The sequence below is a fragment of the Sinohyriopsis cumingii genome, chromosome 7 (genome assembly GCF_028554795.1).
Source record: "Sinohyriopsis cumingii isolate HCF-2022 chromosome 7, ASM2855479v2, whole genome shotgun sequence".
Taxonomy (NCBI): domain Eukaryota; kingdom Metazoa; phylum Mollusca; class Bivalvia; order Unionida; family Unionidae; genus Sinohyriopsis; species Sinohyriopsis cumingii.
The window spans coordinates 102,406,092-102,432,015 of NC_142967.1; the positions used below are offsets into that span (position 1 = coordinate 102,406,092).

Here is a 25,924-nt window from a genome sequence, read left to right on the forward strand (position 1 = left end):
ATGACAAATAAATATAGGGTAATGAAACAGTACTCACCGTGTGCCTCCAGGGGGACTCTAAAGTCCAGTTGTGATGGAAAGTCACACATGATTCAATAATGCGATTTGTAGTAGTATATTCAACGCTTGTCCAAAAAACTTCATAATACATGAATTGATTTACCTCAAATTTTGATGTTTCTGCTAGAGATTTTGCCTCATTCAACAGTATATGTAGCTGCGAAATCGTTTCTTTGCTCGTTGTTCTGTTTACTTCCGTAACTGTCATGGGGCCACCACATGGGGTCACGATGGTACTAATTGGAGCGCTAAAGGAATCAAATAACTTTAAGGTGATCAGAAGTCCGACGAGAACCCATCTGTATAACGTATCTGAAAGAGATGTTTAATGCGGTAAAATGTGTGGGTCATATAGGTAGAAGGTGGAAATGTTTGTTTACTGATACCTTCAACTGTACATTTACTTTAGTTGTAAATAGAGATCAATAAAGCGAAATAGCTGATATAATTAGTTACATCGTGTGATGGTGGTTGGTTTGTACTTGTCTTTCTTCAAACGACTAAAGATCTAAATTGTCTATGAAAAATGCATTCATATAATCATTACCGTTAGCTTCTTTTTATACTTCGAACTATTGCTAGATGCTGGCTAGAAAAATGTCATGGTTCACTTTTAGGAAGAGTCAGTGAAATCATACATGATCGAAGTTATATAAGTGAAAACTAAAAAAATAAGTAAATAATTCCTGGCAGATTTTTTCCCAACCTGATGGCATAACGAAGTTTGTCTTTTAGGTTTACTTTGTTCGTTTTATCCCGGTTCAGCTGAAAATGGGCTTATTTTAATTTTGAACGGCTATTAATGCTCCGCACACGGAAAGAGCTAGTTCAAAAATAGACCGGGACTTTCCTAATACGTGGAAGCGGAATATTTCCCACATGTGATTCACTCACAATAAGTAAACGTTCAAATGGAGTTCAAGAAACCTTTCTGAATTTACTGCAAGGAGGCATATTAGAACATATGCCAGAGGACACCAATTAGGTTAATTAGAAATGTCATTAGAATCCTATAATTAACACTAGATCTAAATACGGACAAAATAAGGATGCTTTGATTCATGGTATTCAACCGTGTAATAATGTACTTTTCTGATTATACCCATTTTTACTCAAACTTCCCTAGTTTCTAATATTCTGCATCTTTTAAAAGACTGTTTACCATCTATCCCATATACAGTTATTTGGATTAGCTTCTTCGTTTGAGGAAGGGATTTACTAGGGTTTTACCGTTAATTGTAGTGATTGTAGTAATATCATACTGGACTTACAATTTTGTTTTGGACTACATATTGATGGCAAAATGGACGGCTGACATTTTTGTCATCTATTTTAAATTTTTTATATTTATTGAGAAATTCTAGGAGTGTAGCATGAGAAACTTTAGGGAAGGATACATGAGACCAAGATTACTAACATCTTCTTGTGCCAACATACATGCACCAAAGATTGTTATCGATAATGACAAACACATCTAATCTGAAAATCTCAAACAACACTTTTACTTCTTTTTGATAACGTGATTTCCATGCAGTTGTATATTTTCGATCGTCGTAGTTTACGTTTGATGGGAAAGCTCTCTCTCTCTCTCTCTCTCTCTCTCTCTCTCTTAGGTATGCACTTAAACACATTTAATACATTCTTTCAACAATGGATTAAGTTAAGTTATTGACCATATGAATTTATCTGATTAATATACTTTAAATTTCGTTCGATACAACATGACAAGTTTGATCCTACCTGTAACTCAGTAAATGTTCAGGTCAGTGGCAATAAATGTAGCTAAAAGGACGTAATTAGTTTTCAACACTTCTTGTGAAACGATTTAGGTACTTTTAACTACATTTTATGACTCTGTGCTATATAGGATAAGATTCCCGCAGTACTGTGGAACGAACTATAACCTTATCAGAACAAGTAGTTTTAAAATCTGTATACTTATTTAATGAAACATTAATGCAAATAAGTAAAATTCGTTAAACTATTAGGTGTCTCTAATTATTAGATTGAGATCCACATAAACAATGAGTAATTTCATCTTCCTATCTATTGTATCCACTCGCTTTTTTGCATCTTTATCTGAATAAAATAGAGGCAACGAATAAATACATTACAAATGAAAGTAGTGCATGTACTCATCATTGATGACGTGGTATATATGTTCTGTTGAAAAAAATGTTTTCAATTTTCTGTTTTAAAAAGCATTCAAACACCCCAAATTATGCAAATTCTTGCCGTTGATGGAATATTGTTGCTTTCACTTGGATTTCATAAGTCATTTTCTTTTTCGTATTTGGATGTATATAGAGACAGCTTATAATAAGCTATAACAATAGTTAGCTCAGGTTTACAAAGATGCAGCAATGTTTCTTAATCAGAATAATTGTAGCTCTGAGCAATCATTGCACAAATATGCAATTTCAATGGAATTCGAACATACAAAATGGGACTAATTAATCTCATCATGGAACGACAATAAATCAATGGGAATAGTATATTATTCTCTCTATATAAATGATTTTTTTTTAACCATTGATTTATTAAAAGGCAGTGGGATCCCGGGCACCCTACGGATAATCAACAAAGTAAAATGTATAATACACATATTATTAGTTCTATATATTTATTTATTTTAGTGAGAATGTTTATACATTTATTTCAAAAGAGCTTTGTTAGCGAAAGACTTACTATATGGTTTACACTGGAAGTCATGGCGCATCTCAAAATTATCCTGTCACTGTGTTTCTCGCTCTCCTCAAAAATACTAGCGAAAAAACTTGCCACTTACAGCTGCCTCGTACTTGCCGTAAATTTGATATAATATTGGAAGGGGAAACGTTGGAAAAAAAAAAACAAAACATATACAATTCTTGTTAGTGAAACGCCGTTCATAATGTACGAATGGCGTATGTAAAAACTTAAGAGAATCACTGGCGCACATTGTTTTGTGAAACGGTGCCCTGCATCTTCCCTAGCCAAGGTTCCGATAACCCTATCCACACCTTGGCATATCGAACAGACATTTCTGTGCGTCGGGTCTGTGAATTTCATTCGATGCGGCTTCAAGCCACCGCATCCAATCAAAATTAAGTTGTTCAAATTTGAACACTGTTCCTACATGATCTACTCAAGGGGAGGACACAACTTGAATGGACTGATAAATAAACAATTTTCCACTGTTGGCCCGTGTTTGCACAAATACCTTTCACTCAAATACACCTGTAATGGCTTTCCTCTGGTACATAGTCATAATTTCGATGCTAAAGTTACAAAGTATCCCTTTTAGATCAATTGCCTCTTCTGTTTTCGGCCGATGTACAATGCACATATCTATTGGTTAGTTGCCATAACATACTAAGGGAGGCAACACATGAAATCCAATAGATGTCGCTAGGACAAAGCACCGATATAGCTGTTCGAATCGCCAAGGTGTATATAGGGTTATCGTAATCTTGGCTAACGAATATGGGTGCCCAGATGCATGAAAAAATGCTAAACCTTGTAGGAATAAATCCGTGATATTTTTTAGTGCTTAACCGATAATATACGCACAAGAAATACGTATTTTAGGGTCATATTGCGTCTTGATTCAAACATTATTATTTCTGTCAATAATAATGCCAAGGAAAGTTGCCCTAAATGATGGCAGACCTGATTGGAATCGAAATAAGTTATTCCTTCTCTTATTTTCAGGAAAGGAGTCAATGTATAAATTATCAGCGATCGTGCTACTTCATGTCACAGAGGAGCATAGCTAGAACGGATCTCAATATCTGAATGGAAAGAAATCATTTAAAATAAAAAAATCTCGAGGTTTTTAGGGAAGGCAGCAATAATTTCCAACACTACATGGACAATTGGAAAATAATTCCCCACTACCTTCGTATTGAAATTGGTTCGACACGCATAATGTTTAACTGCGACGGTGATTAGATAAGCTCAATTGTGATATTATTGCACACAAATGTTGCATACCAGGCTGTGTAAATGAACCAGTATTTAAACTATATAAGCTAAAAATAATGCTTATACTGCTAGAACCACCACTTCTGTTGCTACTACCACCACTAATGTCATTATTACATATGATGCAAGACTTTTTGTCACTTGGTTTGGTTTTATTTTCCACTCTGCTGACAGCACGATACGTTCACAGATGAAATGATAACGTATTGTCTCAGAATTTCTTACAAATATCTTCTCGAACTAAAAATGGAATCGTTAAGACTTTGAGACACCAAATTTTGCTTCATTTTTGTGGTGAGGTAGATGTTTATGTACTTCATTGAAATGATCTCATACAAACACAGAATTTCCGAATAGAATATTGTTCAAATCTGATTAAGCAATACATTTCTCATAAACACTTTAATATTTTCAATATATACCAAACATGCATGTACCGTCCATTCTCGCCTATGCGTCCAGTCCATCTGCAAACAACATAGCTCCAGGTCTGCCGTTGCATAATGCACCGGTAGACCTAATTCCTTGCAGTTTGTAAGGAATTATAAGCAGAAAACAGCAGATACTTTATTCTGCAGGCGCATTATGCTAGGGCAGAGGAGGATCTTTGTTTCTTTCAGTTTGACTCGACTTAATATCGGGTACGTATGGTATTTATGAGAATAAACTATTGAACCGAATTGTCATCAGTAAAGGGAGACAATTGTTGTCCAGTCGTGGCGGCCATTTTGTTTTTTTGTGTTTGTGACCTTGCAGCTGAATAAGGAATACCTAAACACACAAGAAACAAACATCGCCCTCACTAACAACAGATAATCGAAATAAACAAAACATGAAAGGAATATGAATATTCAGTTGTTCAGCTATCGTGACGATAATTGAGTTCTGTATGTGATTCGTATTGTGTAACATAATTCAAGTTTGATATTTTAAAGATCAATTCTACTGATTAGACTGGGGCCCCGAGTGGCCAAGTGGTCTAAAGCGATCTCCGTTACGGATCACTGCCATCTCACCTCTGTCTGCGTGGGTTCGAGTCTCGGATTCAGCCAATGTGGGTATGTGAGAAAGCTTGCCAGTAGCTTCTCGTGGGTCGGTGGTTCTTTCCGGGGTTTTCCCGGGTTCTTCCTCCACCATTCATACTGGCCGCCATGTATAGCCTATCGTGTGCTGAAAAATGACGTTAAACCCTACAAGAACTACAACTACAACTGATTCGACTCGCATTGCTTGTTGAATATTTCTGTTGTCAGCTTGCTACAAAAAACTGTGCAAAGGCTATTATATACATATCATACTTGTGACAAAAGTCGTTTCTCTAGGGAAGTTAGCCCATAGTCTGCCAATCCGTAAGCGTTAGTAATCGTGACCTCTACCAGCACACACACTCAGTGGTTTTTTTCTCCATAATTTCCCCAGTGTTTCAGGTCAAAAATAGACCTGACTGGACAGTGTCACGACACATGTCTCGGCAGATACCTTTGCAAAATGAAGTGTAGCAAAATAGGTTTGTGACCTTATCAGTCCACGCTGGTAATTTTGTAACTCTTGTTGGGATAGATCTCAGAGAAACGTACATTGGAAGTGTACAGTGTAAGTCGGACCGAGGACTAATGAAGCAGATAAATAGTCACACTACAACATCATGATCGGGAAGTTGTTTTAACACACATAATTAGTTGACTTTGATTTTCCGTGTTTAATGTTTAGCATTCAGCTAATGTTTGATCATGCTCGGTCACAGCATGCTTGTCAATGTCAGTCACTTTTAAAGCCGACACAATATTCACACAACATGCATGTCAATGTCAGTCACTTTTAAAGCCGACACAATTTTCACACAACATGCTTGTCAATGTCAGTCACTTTTAAAGCCGACACAATTTTCACACAGCATTCTTGTCAATGTCAGTCATGTTTAAAGCCGACACAATATTCACACAAGTGAAGAACTTCAATACTAGCAGATAGCTTGAAAAAATATACAGAACTTCCATTGTATCCCCACCAACTTTCCTCAACATTTTCTTCATGTATTCAACACGATGAAAGTAAGATGTAACTGTGTCTGTTTTATTATTAAATTTTGACGGATGATGAAGTATATTCGATGAAATAAATAAATAGATAGACAAATAAATGTGTGTGTGTGTGTGTGATTAGGATTTTTAACGTAGCTTTAACAGTTTTTCAGTCATATCGCTACGATGTCTGCAATCTGGCAGTTTCATAGTGATGTCCAGCACTGGGGCGTCATTCCGCAGACATGTAGCATGATGTCCCACCCAGTCACATTATCCTGACACCAAGCTGACCAGTCCTAACACTAACCTCTTGATGCTAAGCGCCAAGCGAGGCAGCTGTTAGTAACATTTTTGTAAGTCTTTGGTATGACTCAGCCGGGACGAAAAGTGGAAATCAGTCGTTTCTGATTATTCGCATACATTAAAGAAACAATATGTAGTCCATTTCTAGATAAACAGTGACTTTAGAGACATGATTGACAATATATTTCTCAATGGAGTTGCAAGATATAATTTTTTCTTTAAAATAAAACAAATAACAGATTTAGGTTGGCCAAGGAATGAGCCCATCTTGATTTCTAGCAAACTTTATTACAATAGCTTACAAATGAAGCCAAACAACGAAACAGAGGACAGGAGAAGAATTATTTCCAGGAAACCATTTTAAGTAAAACACTATATTTTATACACACACTGGATGATTTGTCAAACATTGAAATGCGCATGAAATGGCCGTAATGAACAACGAAAAATACGATTTGTTTTCAGCAGGAGCTATCTAACAATCTGAATCAAGAGAGGGACAAATTATTTCACAAATATTATCAGACCTAAATCTAATGGTAACTTTAGCGTTGTACATAAGTTTTACTGAACGCATTGAAAACCACCATTTTAATATGGGCACTGTAGAAACTGATGGTAATGCTTTACCCTAAAGGGTTTCAATGCATGAAGATTTGTGATGCACATATCGATAACTAAGAAGCGTGCTATTTATTTTTAAAGATGGAATGGAGGTGAAAGATGTTCCAATGTACATGCCTACCAAATGGAATTGAACCTGTCTTGAGATTGCTGGCAAGACTATTCATTCGTACCTGGAAACAATCAGAAGAACTGTATAAAGAAATGTGAAATATAATGTAGAATCAGTTTCCGCTTTTGAATTCTTATCTTCCAGCAGGTGATTAGTATATACTGTAAAACATCACCTAGAGGTTCTTGGCATTTTAATAGATGCTGTGAAAAATGTTAGTACTCTTGCCAAAAACGTGAGTAGAGAAACTCGGATAGGAGTTCGAGTCATTATGCAATATAACTGCAGTGTTAATTAGTCATATAGGACTTGTTATCGATTACTGATTACTAGTTTTGCAACATTCGGACAACCTTCATACATACGTTTCGATAGAGAAACGATAAGGACGTTGAAAAATCAAAACTGTTAAAGCAAACTTGGGTAAGGGAACATATATTAAAGGAGAGAGAGAGCGAATGAGAGAAATTAGAGAAAGAGCAGAAGGCTGAAATGGAATGAAGGAAGTTTGAATTAAATATATAATTAGAATAGAAGGCAGAGAAGGAAAGGATGGGGCAGAAAAACAGAAAGGGAAAAGTTTGAGGGAAAACCAAGCAAAATTAGAAGCCATAGAGTTAGAAGAGAGGAATGTGATAGGGAACATAAAAGAAAATTGGAATTCTCACAAGCTAACAGGGAGGAACGGCAAGACTCAACTCGATCAAGTTTAGAGTCACCATATTAACCCCCTTTTAAGACGATAAGGAAAACATAGATAGGTATTTACATAGGTTTGAAAGATACGCCATGGTCCAGATATGGAGAACGGATAATTTATCACTCGATGTCCCCGCATTCCTGAAGGGTAAAGCTCTGGGTGTATATGTTCCTCTCCCCGCGCACGACGCTATCAATTATGACGCACTAAGAGAGACACTCCTTAAGAGATACCAATGAACAGAGAAAGGGTTCCGCAAGAAATTTGTTTAAGTACGGTAAACCCGAGGGAGGCTAGATATTCACGCAGTTCGTCAGTAGGACTGGAATTCTTTATAGCAGTGGGTTTGATGTGGTAAGATAGAAAAAATCATTAAAGGATCTTGACTATTTGCGGTAAGGAGTTGTATCTATTTCAGAGAGAAAAATACTTTATAAATATATTTGATATGGCTACACATGCAAGCTATTTCGCCAAAGTTCGGGGAGATTCACAGAACGTGGTCTCTAAAAACAGCAAGGTCGGTTACCTAATCTATAACCGCTCCGGTTGCCTAGTGGTTAGAGGGTCAGCCTTTGATGCTGGAAGTCGTGGGTTCGATACACGGCCGAGTCCTTTCAAAGACTTACAAAAATAGTACTAACAGCTGCCTCGCTTGGCGCTCAGTATTAAGAGGTTAGTGTTAGGACTGGTCGGCCTGGTGTCAGGATAATGTGACTGGGTTGGATATCATGCTACATGTCTGCAGCATGATGCCCCAGTACTAGACTAGTTTCAGTCTTCTTGAGATTCTGAAGCGATAAAAGACGCATGAGAAAAGTCGAATCGAGAAGAGGTTTGTGGTCACGCTTGCACTCCTTGTGTTCATTTCTATTACCGATAAGGTGATTTCATGTTGTCAGAGATTTCGCCGTACTTTATTGATAAAACGTCAGACTCCTGTGGCAAGGGCATGACGCGTCCTTGAACTCATCGGAGGGGAAGATCGTGTTCGGTACCGTGTGCTGTTGCATTCATAGACAATAATAATCCCTCCAACCCCCAAGCCACCTCTACGACTCTAGAGATATATATTCGAAACACATTTGCCAAGAACATGTTCTCAGTTTTTGTATCTAAACACCAGGGTAATATATTATTGTGAACTTTGTTTCAGAATGCGAGTTTTACCAGCCTTCAAGTGGCCATTATATGCTTTACGAACCGAGACATGATGCAGAAAAATACAAGTTACAAAGTTTCACTCGTCTCAAAAATGCGCATCTTCATCACGGATTCCGCTTGAAGAGAGAACGAGAGAACAAGTGCTCTGCTATTTTCTGTTCATATTTTATTGTACTCATTGTAGTCATGAAAGACGACGTGGCTGTATGGAATAATAGCAAAAAGCTTAAATTGCATTCGATTTTATGACGTAAGTTATGTAAGGCTTTAAATGTGTGTCAAGGCTTTATTTTAAGAGCACGAAGCATATTCGCAAGTTTATCAAATCATGACAAGGAATGGAAAATCTGATGATCGATTTGACATAAGCCACACATAATATTTCCCATTTGGGACTAATGGAGGCTTATATAATACTTTTTGAGCAGAGCACTAAATGTGTTGATAAAATAGGTAACGGCACTAATTTATACAAATACCGTTATACTTGCTTTTAAGTCGAGTCGAAACGCAAACTGTACAGACCCAGATCTGCCATCGCATCTGGGTCTGTTCAGTTGGTTAGTCTTATGTTACGTGTATAGACTCGAATAAACAGTAACGAAAGAAAGAATGAAAACAACAAGCTTTGAAAAATTTAGCAAATAATTGAATTCCCTGGAGAAAAATAACCCACTGTAAAAAGAAATAATATGAAGTGACATTTTAAGAATCAAATCTAGAAATAATCCAAAAATAATCCAGGAATAAAATTTTAGAAGTCCTAATAATGAAATTTTCTAATGAATTCAAGTTCAAGTCCCGACGAAGAATCCAAGATGGAAGGCGATGACGTATGCTGTATCCTGTACAGTGCTGTTGTCTACAGTTCCTTATAGAAACACAAGAAATAACATTCCGGTGTTGGAAATCTGAATAATTATTTTTAAAACAAATGTCTTTGTTCATGAATTCTGTATGAGCTCTCAAATATTTCCAGAGAAATGAATTAATCTGTTAGAATCCATATAATCTGAAGAAAAATTAACATATAACTCGAAAACTGGCTACAACAGAAGGAAACGCCATGACATCAAATGTTTTTAAGCTCAACTGAGATTATTTCTCTAAAGCAATGGTTATACAGTAATTTGAAACGCAGAATATGTGCCCGTATGAGGGTCACGTGATCATGTTTACATCACGTGCTCCTAACATGACTCTGACAAAAACCAATCATTTTACTCTAAGAATAAAATCAAAAAAGTTGTTTACTTCACGAAAACTATTTACAAGTCTAGGGTCAAGTATCCAATACAGTCCCAATCTCATTCTTATTATTTCCACAATAAAATGTTTTAAAAAGGATTTGTTTACGTGACCATATCTAACTTTGAATTAAAGTCAGGAACTAGGTCAGCCTTAAGTGTTTACAGTTAGTGTCAGGTCAAAGAGATTTTCTGGAAAAATTTCCAAATCACGTAAACAAGATTATTATATTATAATAGGATGTAATAGAATAAAAAAATTAAAACTGACAAACAAACAATTAAATTAAAATAAATATTAATTAATTCAGATATACGTAACAGTTAGGAATAATCAGTAGAACAAACAATATAGACCCTGGTCTGCAGTTGCACTATGCTATTACAGATCGAGATCTTTGTTTCTTGCAGTTCGACTTGACTTAATAGCGATTATACACGATACAACACCCAATCTGCCAAGTTTTCCCCTTCCTAATTAGCCCTGAAGAGTAATGAGTGCGAAATCCATTTGCTCTGAATAGGACATTTTAAATACAGTATATAGTTGCTTGCAAGTCTATTCAAAGTACAAACAACAACAACAATAAAAATCCTGATCTGCCACTGCATAATATGCATGCAGATCAGGGTCTATCTTGTTTGTTATACTAATTACTCCTAACAATCTACACAGACCTACATATGCCGTCAGCAGATCTGGGTCTGTGCAGTTTGCAGTTGGACTCATCTTGTAAATGAGTATCTACGCTACTATATTTTCTAGTACAAACTTTATCCTACAGCAGGCGTTTGCTTTACGTGTACCAATGCCAATAATGTTGTAGCTCTAAGTTGAATTCAACTACAGTTTTATGTATATGAACAAATAACAAAGTTGTATCAATAAACACATTTTATTTGAAAAAATGTAAATAACAATTATCACAGATAAGATTCTAAAACAGCGGATCTAACGTGCACACTCACATATTCAAGGATAAAGAATATTATTATAGTATTAGCCTTAATTATTAAATAATTAGTATTACTAATCTCATTTTCATCATGTAAGGGACCGCTTCGTGGCCGAGTGGTTAGAGCGCCCGCCTCGGATGCGGCAGGTCGTTGGTTCAAACCACGACTGAGTCATACCAAGTACCATTATAAAAATGGTACTAGAAGCTGCCTCGCGTGGTGCTCAGCATTAATAGGTTAGTGTTAGGACTCGTTGGCCTGGTCTCAGGATAATGTTGGGTGGGACATGATGCTATATGTCTGCTGCATAATGCTCCAGTGCTAGACATCACTATAAACTGTCACACTGCAGACATCGTATCGATATGATTACAAAATTGTTGAAGCTACGTTTAAACACACACACACACACACACGTAAATTTCACTCATGCTTTGACAACAAGTAGGTCTCCCAACTACACATATCTAAAGAAAAATGCCTAACGTTTAAGTCTTTCTCCTGAAGTTCAAACATGAACGACATGCCTTAAAATGCATTTTCTTTTTCAACATGCAACTATTCGAAAGTCATGTCTCTTAAAAGTAGAATTATCTAAATTCTGATACATACAAATCGAGAACAAAAAGATCAAATGACTACATTCACACCAAAAATATAACAGCCTCAAACACTCAACCCCCAAAACCCAACCAATCCACTACCCCAAATATATAAATAAGTCTGTGGCAAGACGAAGGCCATCGCTAAATTGTGAAACAAATTAACCGGGAATATATTCAGGACGGTATAATGAGATAAATGTTTTGGAATGAATTAAAAATAAATAAAACAAAACATAATTAAAGTAAATATAAAACAATTAAATACAATCTATAAAAAGTATACTTCTACTGGCGCAGTGTACACGCCATTCAATAATGACGCGCATAACATAATCCACATGTCCAGCAATATAAAAATATATTTTGTATTGCACTGATTTAAAGAAAGAGACAATATTATATGATACAAATATGAATACTGATCTTTCATGGCCTATTCGAGGTAGGACCTTTAACCCAGGTTCCAAGTAGGACCGGAGATAATTACCCGTAAAATATAAACTTTGATCTGTTATTTCCACAAAATACCCGCCTAAATTGCAACACTGATATGCTTATATAAAATAATAAATTGTTCTAGGATTTCCTGAACATCCCGAAAAATAATATAATTACGAAACAATATTTCCTCTGAAGAAGAAACTAAGAGAATTTGGTCATTGATTATCGAAGTATCCAAATAATGAGTGATAGATTCTCCCTGACTCAATGTTCCAATTTGTAGTTCACACAAAATGCTCCACAACTTGTTTAAAACGGCCTTCACGTTGCTGACATGGTTGGCGTCTGCATCACTCGCGGCTAAATCAATGTAGATGGCTAGCTCAGAGAAATTTCCAAAGTTGCTCTTGAAAAGTTTTCCAAGCTGCAAAGAAAGACGGCAGATGTATAAGCTGTGCATAAACGCCAGAATTGTTTTTATTTATTGATTTATTTGTTATTTTTTCCCTTGTGGTTGGGGGTGGGTGATACTGTAATATTGTATTAACTTAGTTGCAAAGCACACCCATACGATAAAAACATAGAACTACATCTGTCTTTTCAAAATATGTAAATATATTAGGATTTATATTCCTCTCTTGACATCAAAAGAGGAAATCATGAACATAGTAAGAATGAAACAATAAAAGGTCTCCGCCGGATGAAGATCACATCATAATTGTCTGCAGCATACCCATTTTGTTGAAACTAGTAATATTTATTGAAAATAATTTCATTTTCAAATACGTTTAAATTGTTAGATTTTAAATTTACGAATAACGTGTGATTTTGTCATCCATAACATTGTATTTATAAAACTAAAACGCGTAAAGCACGATAATAATGCGAACAGTTAAGTACATAACTATGTCACATACTAAATTGAAACAGAATGACACATTCTTAAAAATAGACCATTTAAATACATGTACTTAAAAATACACTAGAGTATGTCCAAGACATCCTGATAACGAAATATTTTAAAAGGAGGTATGTCTATATATATATATATATATATATATATATATATATATATATATATATATATATATATATATATATATATAGTGTGTGTGTGTGTGTGTGTGTGTGAAATTACGTAACTACTTACATCTGTTTTTATATCAACGTCCTCTTTTATTTCATCAGCGTTGATTGTCTGGAGAAACTTGAAGTTGTCCAAAAATGTGACCATGTCTGAATTATCTATAGATTTAACAATCTGTAAATAATGTGACGAAAATCGTTTCAAATGATCCAAGCATAAGAGAAATTCAGCTATGTGAAAATAGGTCACAATGTATACTTGCAATATAGTTTACAAAAATAATATTCATTTTGAGATTCTTATATCATGCTAAGACACATCATTTGGAAAGCAGTTTGAGGTGTGTGTAAAAATACAAAAAAAAAACTTTTTAAAAATGAAAAGTAGATTTCTTTTTTTTTTACAGACGTTGTGTTCTTTTGATATGTGTACCGTGTATTGGCAGACGCTGCGTGATGCATATCTAACTCGCTAAATTGCTGACGTATTAACACACACCTGGTAAGTATGAACGATTTTCCTTTATTAAGAATATATAGTTGAGAAATTAAATTACATTCAACGTCCTCCTTTGTATTATTCTTGTGATTTATCTACAATCTACACTCGTTTAAAATAGTCTACTGAAAATTGCACAAGCCCAGCTGTGCCGTCAGATCTGAGTGTTTGCAATCCGTTAGGAGTAATCAGTAGAACAAACATAATCGACCCTGATCTGCCGGCTCAGTATGCGACGGTAGATCCTGGTCTGTGTTATTTGCAGTTGGACCCCACTTATAAGAGAGTACAGACGGTAATAATAGTCGCCAGATTTGATCGACTGTTAGCCACTAGCTCTGTTTTCGATAGAGATGAAAACTAGATATGACAAATAAATATAGGTTAATGAAACAGTACTCACGTGTGCCTCCAGGGGGACTCTAAAGTCCAGTTGTGATGGAAAGTCACACATGATTCAATAACGCGATTTGTAGTAGTATATTCAACGCTTGTCCTAAAAACTTCATAATACATGAATTGATTTACCTCAAATTTTGATGTTTCTGCTAGAGATTTTGCCTCATTCAATAGTATATGTAGCTGCGAAATCGTTTCTTTGCTCGTTGTTCTGTTTACTTCCGTAACTGTCATGGGGCCACTACATGGGGTCACGATGGTACTAATTGGAGCGCTAAAGGAATCAAATAACTTTAAGGTGATCAGAAGTCCGACGAGAACCCATCTGTATAACGTATCTGAAAGAGATGTTTAATGCTGTAAAATGTGTGGGTCATATAGGTAGAAGGTGGAAATGTTTGTTTACTGACACCTTCAACTGTACATGTACTTTAGTTGTAAATAGAGATCAATAAAGCGAAATAGTTGATATAATTAGTTACATCGTGTGATGGTGGTTGGTTTGTACTTGTCTTTCTTCAAACGACTAAAGATCTGAATTATCTATGAAAAATGCATTCATATAATCATTACCGTTAGCTTCTTTTTATACTTCGAACTATTGCTAGATGCTGGCTAGAAAAATGTCATGGTTCACTTTTAGGAAGAGTCAGTGAAATCATACATGATCGAAGTTATATAAGTGAAAACTAAAAAAATAAATAAATAATTCGTGGCAGATTTTTTCCCAACCTGATGGCATAACGAAGAGTTTGTCTTTTAGGTTTACTTTGTTCGTTTTATCCCGGTTCAGCTGAAAATGGGCTTATTTTAATTTTGAACGGCTATTAATGCTCCGCACACGGAAAGAGCTAGTTCAAAAATAGACCGGGACTTTCCTAATACGTGGAAAGGGAATATTTCCCACATGTGATTCACTCACAATAAGTAAACGTTCAAATGGAGTTCAAGAAACCTTTTTGAATTTACTGCAAGGAGGCATATTATAGCATATGTCAGAGGACACCAATTAGGTTAATTAGAAATGTCATTAGAATCCTATAATTAACACTATACCTAAATACGGGACAAATAAAGTTGTTTTGATTCATGGTATTCAACCGTGTAATAATGTGCTTATCTGATTAGAACCCTTTTTACTTCTCTAGTTTCTAATATTTTGCATTTTTAATTTTTTTTAACCATCTATCGCACATACCGTTATTTGGATTAGCTTCTTCGTTCGAGGAAGGGTTTTACTAGGGTTTTACCGTTAATTTTAGTGATGTTTAATATCATACTAGACTTTAAATTTTGATATTTAATGAGAAATTCTAGGAGTGTAGCAAGTGAAAATTTAGGGAAGGATACATGAAACCTGGATTACCAGCATCTTCTTGTCCCAACATACATGCACTAAAGATTGTCATCCATAATGACAAACATATCTGATCTGAAAATCTCAAACAACACTTTTACTTCCTTTTAATAATGTGATTTCCATGCAGTTGTATATTTTCGATCGTCGTAGCTTACGTTTAATGGTATATATATATATATATATATATATATATATATATATATATATATATATATATATATATATATATATATATATATATATATCCGGATGTATGCCTTCCAGGGCCCAAAGCAGTGAAAATATTTTGGTGCCCCGCCCCTTCCTACATAATTTAAAACTATAAAACTAAAGTAAAACTAAAAACAACACTAAAAGCCAAAAAGGTGGGAAAGTACCAGTGTTGCCATAATTTAAAATCAAAATACTCTTACATGCAGAACAAAACGGTCATATATAATTCATTCAATTATATCATCAACAAATAATTTGACATTTTTTTTTCTGATTGCCCGAGTGGGAGTTGCCCTATATATATGATGTCGAAATAGTCCTCTGTGGGAGTCCTGTGTTATACGAGACAACATATAACAATTTAATGAGGAGAAATTCACACCACTTTGAAACATGTGTTGATAACAGTGCAGCAGTGCAGTATTATGTGACGTTCTGGACTCGAAATCCTTTGTTAGGTCAAAGCATTTTCACACGCTCGATTTGTTATGTTTAGGTAGAAATGCGAGCACAAGAAATGTAATGAAAAACTTAGTTCACAGGTTTCTCACATGAAGAGGCAGGCTGTTTCTTCTGCTTAGCGAGGAAATATTAGTTTGCAATGGAAATGGAGCGGCAAAAACCAAATTAAAAGTTTTTTGGCAGGAGGAGATTTTTCCGATGTATACGAAAACATATTAAGGGGAAAGCGCCCCCACCCCTGGCCCCAACGTGCGGGCGCCCATGCTGTCTATATTTATGTATGAAATATGACTGTGTACTCTAAATGAAATGCCATATTATGTGTCTATAACAAAAAATGCAATGATACAATTTACTGATTACCTAGGGTACGGTGTAAAAGAATAGGTGTAATTAAGGGCTGTTCATTTATTTTTTCACGTTCATTCAAGTATGGACAGAGAAAATGTGCAATATATATATATATATATATATATATATATATATATATATATATATATATATATATATATATATATATATATATATATATATGAAGTACGCAAGTGAAAAAAATGTTGGAGAAATGCTCATATGATTGTCATTGCGCATGGACTTCGTCATTGTATGAACTGATCAAAACATTCAAAATGTTATCACTTCGTGTGGATAAAAATATCGTTTCTTACAAACCCCCAAAGCACAAGAAATATTTATTCATGATACTTAAAAAATCTCATCCTCAAATGTCAGACAAATGATGGGGCCGCATACAATTTAGACCTCTTATACGTTTTTATCGATAGCGTCTATATAAACAATATACATTTGTGTGCAAGATGTGTGTGAGAGAGAGAGAGAGAGAGAGAGTGTGTGTGTGTGTGAGAGAGAGAGAGAGAGAGAGAGAGAGAGAGAGATTGCAAGGCTGATCACAGGAGAATAAAATAACATAACTATTTTTTGTTTGTTAATAAATCTGGTATAGAATGCAAACTAAATTTCAACAAGGATTATTATTGGTTATTTCCATTAGAATAAGTTTTTTTTTTTTTACTTTCATCAGTTATTATCATTTTATCATGTACTTTAGAAAGATTAAAGTTTATCTAATGTAAGCTGCTTGTTTCGTTTGCTTTCTGCAGCCTCCCCGACCAAAAGCGACCTGTACAAAGAACACCAATTATTTTTTCATTTAAAAGACAAAAGGGGCATGGTCTAAAACTTTGTCTAAGCCCATCAACCCTCTTTTCCTAAAATATGTTCCAGAATGCATCAACAAAGATAATGTGTACAGTGTTATAACTTTAAGAAATAAGGGAGAAATCTCGCCACCCCCTCACAAAAAAAAAACAAAAAAAAACAACATACAGATATAGGCAGGTACCAGTCGATCGCGCTAGCAAATTGTGACTTATTAAATTAAGAATTTCCTAAATGAATTGATGTGCCTGTCGAAAATTGCATTCCGAATTTAATTCCTATATCTTTTTTTTTATTATATCTGTGAAATCGATATAATTTCCGAAAAAGAAACGAATGTGATCAGAGGTTTATTTTGCTATTTCTACACGATTACCCCATGATTCACTCGCCGCCTAAGGATGTGCCTATTAATAGCTTGGTTCGTATTGTATCTAAATTGTTAATGTGGCGTTGTTACTTTATGAATGAGTCTCTCCTTGATCGAGGTGTGGTGAGCTCAGTTGTTGAAAGAGGACGTTGTTGTTACAGCTATGTATGACCTTAATACCAAATGGCATACGAATCTCGTTTCAAAAGTTTTGGTAGTTGTAATACTTACTTGTGCGCTTAGTTTATGCAGAACTCTTACACCCTAAAATGAAACCGTTAGGAGAAGTGGTTAACGAGCCTGATTCACAACAGCAATTGTGTGGGTTCGAATCTTAATATTGGAGCAGCAGAGGTTGGTTATTTTTGTGTTTAATTAGTGACTTTAATTAGTGACCTCACTTTACTCCTATTGCCTCGGCACTAAATAAAACAATTGAGTTGTTGTGCCGTAAAACACCAAAGACCCCCCCCCCCAAAAAAAAAAAACCAAATAAATTAAAAGTCAACGCACTACAAAATCTTGGCCGATAAGTCAGCTCCTCACTCGTATCATCCATCAGTATCAGCACAGAATTTGGGGGCTGATTTATCGGACTATATAAAATCATGCATAATTGGACCAAACCAATACAATGTAACAATATGCGTAATTGTACCAAAATCAGTACACTGTTAAGTCATGCATACTTTGTACCAAATCAATACACAGTGGCCGAGTGTTCTATAGCGCTCTCCGTTACGGGTCATTGCCATCTCACCTCTGTCTGCGTGGTTTCGAGTCTCAGATTTCGCCAATGTGGGTATGTGAGAAAGCTTGCCAGTAGCTTCTCGTGGGTCGGTGGTTCTTTCCGGGGTTTTCCCGGGTTCTTCCTCCACCATTAATACTGTCCGCCATGTATAGCCTATCGTGTGCTGAAAATTGGCGCTAAATTCTACAACAACAACAACAACTTTTTGTTATGTGATACGTTTTTACAGATTTCATAAGAAATTTATAAAACTTGTTGATTGTGGGCCGCGAACGCACAAAGTAGCGTCTGTATCTGCTATCTGACATTAATCATAATAATGCAATACAAATCAGCACACTGTTATATTTATACACTCAAGGATTGACTGTTTATTTATTTTTATATCAACGACGTATGAACAATAAAAGACACCCTCGCTCCCCCCAAAAAAAACCCAAACCACTGTGCAAACTGTATGATCCGCTAATTTAAAAAATAAAAAAATAGCCACTCTTTATATTTAAAGTCAACAGTATAAATAGCTAAATAAACTCATAGTTGAATAACATTTTTTATTTAGTGAAATTGTGAATTTCATTAACTAAGGCGCACTAATATAGAATAGTGAATCTCATTATAACACACACACATACATACGTACGTACGTATGTATGTACTACGTACGCACACACGCACGCATGTACGTACGTACGTATGTATGTACGTGCGTGCGTGTGTGTGTGTACACAAAAAATATACAACTCTGATCAGATGGAAGATTTTAGATGTTAACATGTCTATTATGTAAGTATAATTTGTGTCATAACAAACGACAGTCCTAAAGTCTATATAATCACTCTGTAAACAGACTATACTGGCGTTTATACATTATCTAATATCACATCTGTCAAGCGGCCGCATAGCTGAATGGGCGAGAGCGTGTTACTAATAATGCGAATATCGTGATTTCAATTCCCCCGAGATTATTTTACTATCACCGCCTGCGGCACCGGTAGTTATCGATACACCTCCCACAAACATCCAGTTGATGTGCCAATGATAGTTGCTATGGACATAATTCTAGCAACACTAGAGCCAACAGTTGTCGTGGAGGTGTATCCGCAAATATCATCCCCAACAATGCCCACACGTTGGTATTTCACTGGTAGTGCGGTTCATTTTCGTAATTTCATCTCGCAGTTGTTGTTCCGCAGAGATTAATTTTGGGGTTAGTAATGTTCAGGGTTAGTATTAGTTGTTCTATTATCGCGAAGTATAATGCTGGATGGCCCTACTCAGTTGCAACAAACACAAGCTGTTCTAATCATTTACAGATGGGGAATAATTAAGTCTCCGGCGATTACGCGTTCGCGTGGCCTAGTACCAGATCACTTAAAACCAGGGTGTCACTTCGAGGTCTCTAAATAGCCATATATGCTGGGATGGGGCCATGGAGTTTCAACAAAACCAGATCACTTAGAATGATATTGATTGCGTCATTACTATGTGCCAGAAACGACCATTCTTGTTTTCCTGTACAAACTGTTACACGGACAGGTAAGTTCTTGTTAAATAACATTAGCATTTGTTCTCTTCTTGGTTGAGTCAGTGTTGGTGCAACCTAATGAACAGGGAAGCAACCAGCGTGGATTCGTCGGTGAATGACATTTCATCCTGGACATCCACGAAGAAACAATCCTTGAGTGCTGTTAGCCTGGTGATGCATTTACCTAGCGGGCGTTTTCGCGTACTAATGCAACGATTTCAGGGTGGCTTTGAGTGCTTTTTGGTACACCAGGGTGGCCCCAACTTTCGATTTCTATTTGGACTTTAGCAAGATAATATTTCAGTGTATATAAGAGGTTTGTTAGTGGCACTTTAAAACAGATATTCGTCGACAAGTCCCTCAAAATCACCAACGATTTTGGCATCACTGGTCAGCCGGTCCAACACCTCGTCTTCAAATTCTTCAACCTTATGAAGGCGTTCAGAAACGATCACATATCTACGATGATAAATCTGATCTTAAACACCAAAGCCAAAATACGGTCACGTACCTGTCCGGATAAATGTTGAATTTATCGATTTGAATTTCGTCTCTAGCCACTACATTTACTGATGTGTCATACGATAAGGGTCTTTTAATAGTATCACCTCTAGTGCCACGTGTTATAGATGGTATATAAATCAGTATAACACTGATCAATGGTTGTATTACACGCCACCTGCAATAAAATATTCATAAAATGAATAAACAAAATACGTACGATCCAGACCCGCTCAGCATGAAGATGTGATGATAAGTCGGTGAAAATATGTAGAACATCGTTGATGATAAGTCGATCATTTGTTTTGGCTTTGTCTGCTCCATCGAGGTGCAATATTCCATCTGTGGCTAATATTTCATTGATCCATGCCGACGACGTTACTACGCATGCTGGTGAGGGTAACTATGTAATCTTTCTATTCATGTAGTGTTTCGCCACAGACTACGCATACATCAAGGTGATTCTTGACGAAAGTCACCCAGAGCATCTGATTCCACGAATTACATTGATTTATGTCAGGTTTATCGCAGCTTCAAAAGACCATCCTTAACGTCCACGTTGGACCTTTCAAGTTTTCCAGTTTGATCATGTAAATCACAAACTCGGTCGGGGCGACGTCATCAACTGTACAGCTGGTAAACTCGATCAAACCTGCACTGATAACAAACCTGATCAAATCCGCATCAAAGAATTAGTAATATAAAATGGCAGTGGAAACCCTAGGAGTCAACATAAAATTGTTGTTGAGGCGTTACCACGTATGTGACCTAATGAATTCTAGGTCATGTTGTGAAATACACATTGGTGATGCCAGTCTCCCGCGTGTGGGGGATGATCGACGGACGTTCATCTCACATAAAGACGCCTCAGAAATGTTTGACTGACTTTGTTATGGTAGGTAAAATGAATTGGTCAATGGACGCGTGAAGGGCAAGGTTTAGCTTCGACTCGATAGTCGAGGATCTCATCCTTTTCTTTATTAATTTACGAGAAGCAATATATCCACGAGACGGTACATGTCCCCGAAATGCATTTTTCGGATCCATTCCGGATGATTTTTGATTGCCCCATATACACCCGTATTGGAAGCATATGAGCCATAGCTTTAAACAACGCTAAAACGTTCGCAAGGAAGGAATTGGAAGTCATATTTGCTTTCTGTGGAAGAGTAACCGCCTTTGATTTTATGCAGTTGTCAGTAATCGTTATTGTCGATCTCGAATTGTTTAAATTGCTCCCTTTTCCCAGATTTTTGTTTTTACAACTGATCCTTGATTCTATCAGTAACTCGCATTGCTACTTGTTTAACGATCGGTGCAGCGCGGGAAGGCAGGGTTGAAAGCACTTTTGGCATTCCTATAAACACTCTTCGAACAACAAATATCAAGAACGTTTCGGTAATATGTGACGTAAATGGATTTTCTTCAGTTAAAAGCACCTATGGGTTATCATACTTTCACTTAAAACTATCATTGTATTAAATAACAGGTCAATATATAAGGACGGTTGTAATATCTAGGTCTCCCTGCGGATGTCTAGCATGTGTCTATCTCGGTCCACAAGAGTAGAACAAAAAATACGTTAACCGGCGATTGTGGCATGGAAGATTCACATGTTCTGAGGAAGTAATCAATAATAAATAAGCCGCGAACCTAAGCAATATACAACCACAAGCGGCAATGCTTGCGAAAGCTCTGCTTTCATAACTGACACTGATAGCGTCACTGCTTAAATTAATTTAAATCGTTGAGGTAATCCTGACAATATTTGGCAATATATTTTTGGTACCGTTATGTTCTGAGCCCAGAATTTGTTTGTTCGCTGAAATTGTGAAAATATCCTCAGGTAAACCGAAAACCGTTTTCAACGACAACTGTGTAATATCAAATGCATGCTGTGGAGATTCGATCGAGGTGGCAGACGTTAGTGGACTCGTGTTCACGTATAGAGATTTTAGACTCGCGCTTGGTTGCCAACGAAGACTTCCGTCATTAACGAATAGTTCAATAACGTTTTATCCTGTGGGAAGTTCAATGATATTTCACGTTGCGTAAACGTACGACATGAAGAGGAGTCAGTTATTTGCGTTGAAATCGTAAACTGATTAATAATTGCGCGATGCCCATACACGTAAATGTTGATTCCGTCGCTTGGTTGACACCTTGATGCACCCACACACATCCATGCGATATTTCATCGACCGAATTAGATTTGCTATGCATCGCTTGTGAAGACATTTCACATTTATATCGTGCAGGAGATCGTTTTGCACAATTACGCATTGGACTCCTTTCGCCTTTTAAATACTTTTCCTGATCTCCCGGCCACGGTGATTGCAAAGCCAACCAAAACCGAGTACATGTTGGGCGCAGTCCTAGAAAATTCTCCATTAGCCATCCCGATCAATCATCTTTAAATGGCCGACCAACTTTTTGTTTACATTGCTTTAAAGTGGGTATTCCTTCAGGTACTCGTGAATAAGGATCAAGATGGTTTGGGGTTGGCTGTAGTGAAGACACTGAATGCAATGCCATGAATGAGATGTTTATTTTTCCTGTAATTGAACGATGAATGAATCAGATACGACGAAGATATGAACAATGTATGATTCTAGTACCAAATGTGAACCAGGTACAGAATACGTATACAAATATGAATAATTTTTGTTTCATCCACAAGTTTGATGTATGTTTTATTGATTTCTAATCATGCAACTATATCGAAATAATGATTTCAATCGGATAGTGACAGTGCATAATACTGATGGAATCTATTTATCTCGTGCGTGCAACTGACAATCAAAACGTTTTTTCTTCTTCTGGTTCCACAGCCTTCGTCCAATGGTCACGGTGCCACCACGCATGGCTCGTCCCTCCCAATCTACCGAAGGATCCATCGAGAGCCTTCCTTTCACTGCAGATCCGTTGGTATTGAAGCTTATTTCGCCAACTGCCACTATAGCAACACCGTCCCTCCGAGCCAACATCACCATCGACAGCAGCATACAGTTTGTGCGAAACCACATATAGCTCTACAACTCCTCATCCCAAAACCAGCTGAAATACAACGTGTAGTATATGAAACACGGTATGAATGCAATGATATAAATTACATACACGCGCACATTAATTGACTACTTTGCGCATTAAATAACTCCATCAGAACTAATGAATAAGATTATTAATCTAATTACTATATTTGTACATAAATGGGTGTTAGAAAAGAATAATCTCACTGAATTATAACAACTCGAAGTCTTGTCATCCTTTAATGCAAAGTATAATTTCATTCAATTTGTCTGTCACTTATAAAAAAAATGTTTAACTTGAAACAAACTATATATATATATATATATATATATATATATATATATATATATATATATATATATATATATATATATATATATATATATATATATATATATATATATATATATATATATGATAACGAGGCGTTAAATGATTTAGGTCTAACTCTTTGCAAAATTTAGAATAAATTCCTAAAACATACTATATATAAAAGAATCTGTCACATAAAACGGATAGCGGAAAAAATTCAATTTTATAGTTCGCATATCTATACAGCTGAAGAGTGCTCCAGGAAAGTGGACAACTTCCTGACAAAACTTGTTGTATTGTGATACAACAAATAGCATTTACTCTATAAGTATCCATAACAATGAGTAAATAAAGGTGTAAAATAAACCACCATCAGGGAACGCTGTATGCGGCAAAGAAACCCGAGTACATTTTGTTCATATATAATGCAAACATATTTTACTACAAACAATTTTGTGATAATACACCCCCCCCCCCCTTAAAAAAGTGGAGACACCATTAGAAAATCATGGAATGTCGAACGAACACGAACTTAAATTTGCTATTCACAATACAAGAATATCATGATAAAAAGATGTGCTAATCTCACGCTGATAAAGTAATCGGCCCCTACATTTTTCAACTCTTGAATTGCCCGGATCCGTAAACAATACTGTCTGTAAAGTCAATGCCCAAGGCATCAATGTTGCATTGGCGATATTTGCTTTGTTCAAATGCTCGAGAAGCTGGTGGTTCATTTCAAGAACAAATTCCAAAACGGTGTATGTGAAATTTTCCTATTTCCCATACCAGTACCAAATACTCGTTGTCGATCCATTTCCGCCTCTTGCTCCTGGACTAAAACTGCTCTTAATCCTGTATAGGACGTATCAGCTCTAAAAATGAACTATTTATTCAAGGAAAGGTAATCAATTACTAAATGTTCTCTTAATGTTGGTACCATGCCTTGAGAAGAAGATACCGATCACGACCGATTCGCTTCCTGACCACCACTCCTTTCAATAGCAATCGCTACTCTCTGCAAAATCCCATTACCTTCCGACAATCGTGCGAGATGTGATCCCATTCTTTACATGTGTAACACTGTATATCCTTACCAATTGCACCTTATTCAAATTGAAAAATTTCCCCTTTATTAGTACCAATTTTCTCGTTTTTTCCGGGTTTCTGGCCTTTTGATTAGTTACCCATCTTATTGTCTTTCGAGACCACATTCTCTTTACCTTTCTGAGCTTCAATGAAATAGTCTATGTAGCCATAAAAAAGACACTTGTGAAGGATTTATTTTCCTGTAAGACCCACCCTGCAAAAAGTTATCTAAATGCACATCTAATTCTCTAGCCTTAAGTAGCGCGCTGAGATGCGGCGACTAAACATCATTTCTTCACTTGTGGAAAGTAATATATCATTCAAACCTGTTCAAATCTGTGTAAACAACTTTCCATATTATCTTATAGTCCTAAAAATCGGAGGTAATTTTGGATCTCTTAACACTTAACGCTGTACTCGGCAATGAAACCAGAGTACATTTTGTTCATATATAATCCATAAATATTGTACTGCACACAATGTCGTAAGAACTATATAGTTTCGAATTCGTTTACAAGTATATCTGCCAGTGGTGATATGTATAACAAGTAAATCGGTGTCTGTGTAGAACATCTAGACACGATCTTGGTAAAATAGTCTTATCTTACAATAACATTCTAACACAAGAACCTTGAACAAGTCGCCCCAAAACAGACTGGCTATATTAATTTTAGCTTTGACTTTTCTATTGACGGCAATGAGCCCATCATCAAATAGTTTGCGTGACTCGAATGCGGAATACACAGCAAAGTTTGAAATCTTTTTCCATGTCCCGAACAGTGTCATCGCGGATTTACTTCCCTAAGATTTCCATTGTTTGTTTCTAATACAGTGTTTTTCATGAGCGTGAATCCTTTTCAAAATCATTAGACGTGTCTGTTCGTGGATCCGTGTTCAACTTGACGTAGGGCGCCATCCAAGCGCTTACGAACACGTAGCAGC

General features: G+C 36.2%; 1 protein-coding gene and 1 long non-coding RNA gene across 4 annotated transcripts in view; one reads left to right on the forward strand and one right to left on the reverse strand.

Moving 5' to 3' along the window:
• LOC149795836 (uncharacterized) overlaps positions 1-25,924 on the forward strand; it is a 735,181-nt gene that overhangs the window by 175,571 nt on the left and 533,686 nt on the right. The window lies entirely within an intron of this gene.
• LOC149795838 (uncharacterized) lies at positions 11,153-14,969 on the reverse strand. 2 transcript variants are annotated; one of them, XM_089964144.1, is made up of 4 exons: positions 14,920-14,969; positions 14,317-14,525; positions 13,354-13,464; positions 11,153-12,627 (listed from the first exon to the last, which is right to left on the reverse strand). In XM_089964144.1, the coding sequence occupies exons 1-4, from the start codon at positions 14,927-14,929 to the stop codon at positions 12,295-12,297; spliced, it is 663 nt and encodes a 220-aa protein (XP_089820270.1). In that variant the 5' UTR covers positions 14,930-14,969; the 3' UTR covers positions 11,153-12,294. The 2 variants fall into 2 exon arrangements, with proteins under 2 accessions (XP_089820270.1, XP_089820271.1); XM_089964145.1 differs by lacking the exon at positions 13,354-13,464.

What these genes read in the sequence shown, in the direction of transcription:
- LOC149795838 (XM_089964144.1), bottom strand. An exon ending in CAGAAACATCAAAATTTGAG is followed by an intron (nt 13,465 to 14,316) that starts GTAAATCAATTC and finishes CATTATTTACAG; the next exon opens with ATTGTTAAATCTATAGATAA. An exon ending in ACGTTGATATAAAAACAGAT is followed by an intron (nt 12,628 to 13,353) that starts GTAAGTAGTTAC and finishes CTTTCTTTGCAG; the next exon opens with CTTGGAAAACTTTTCAAGAG.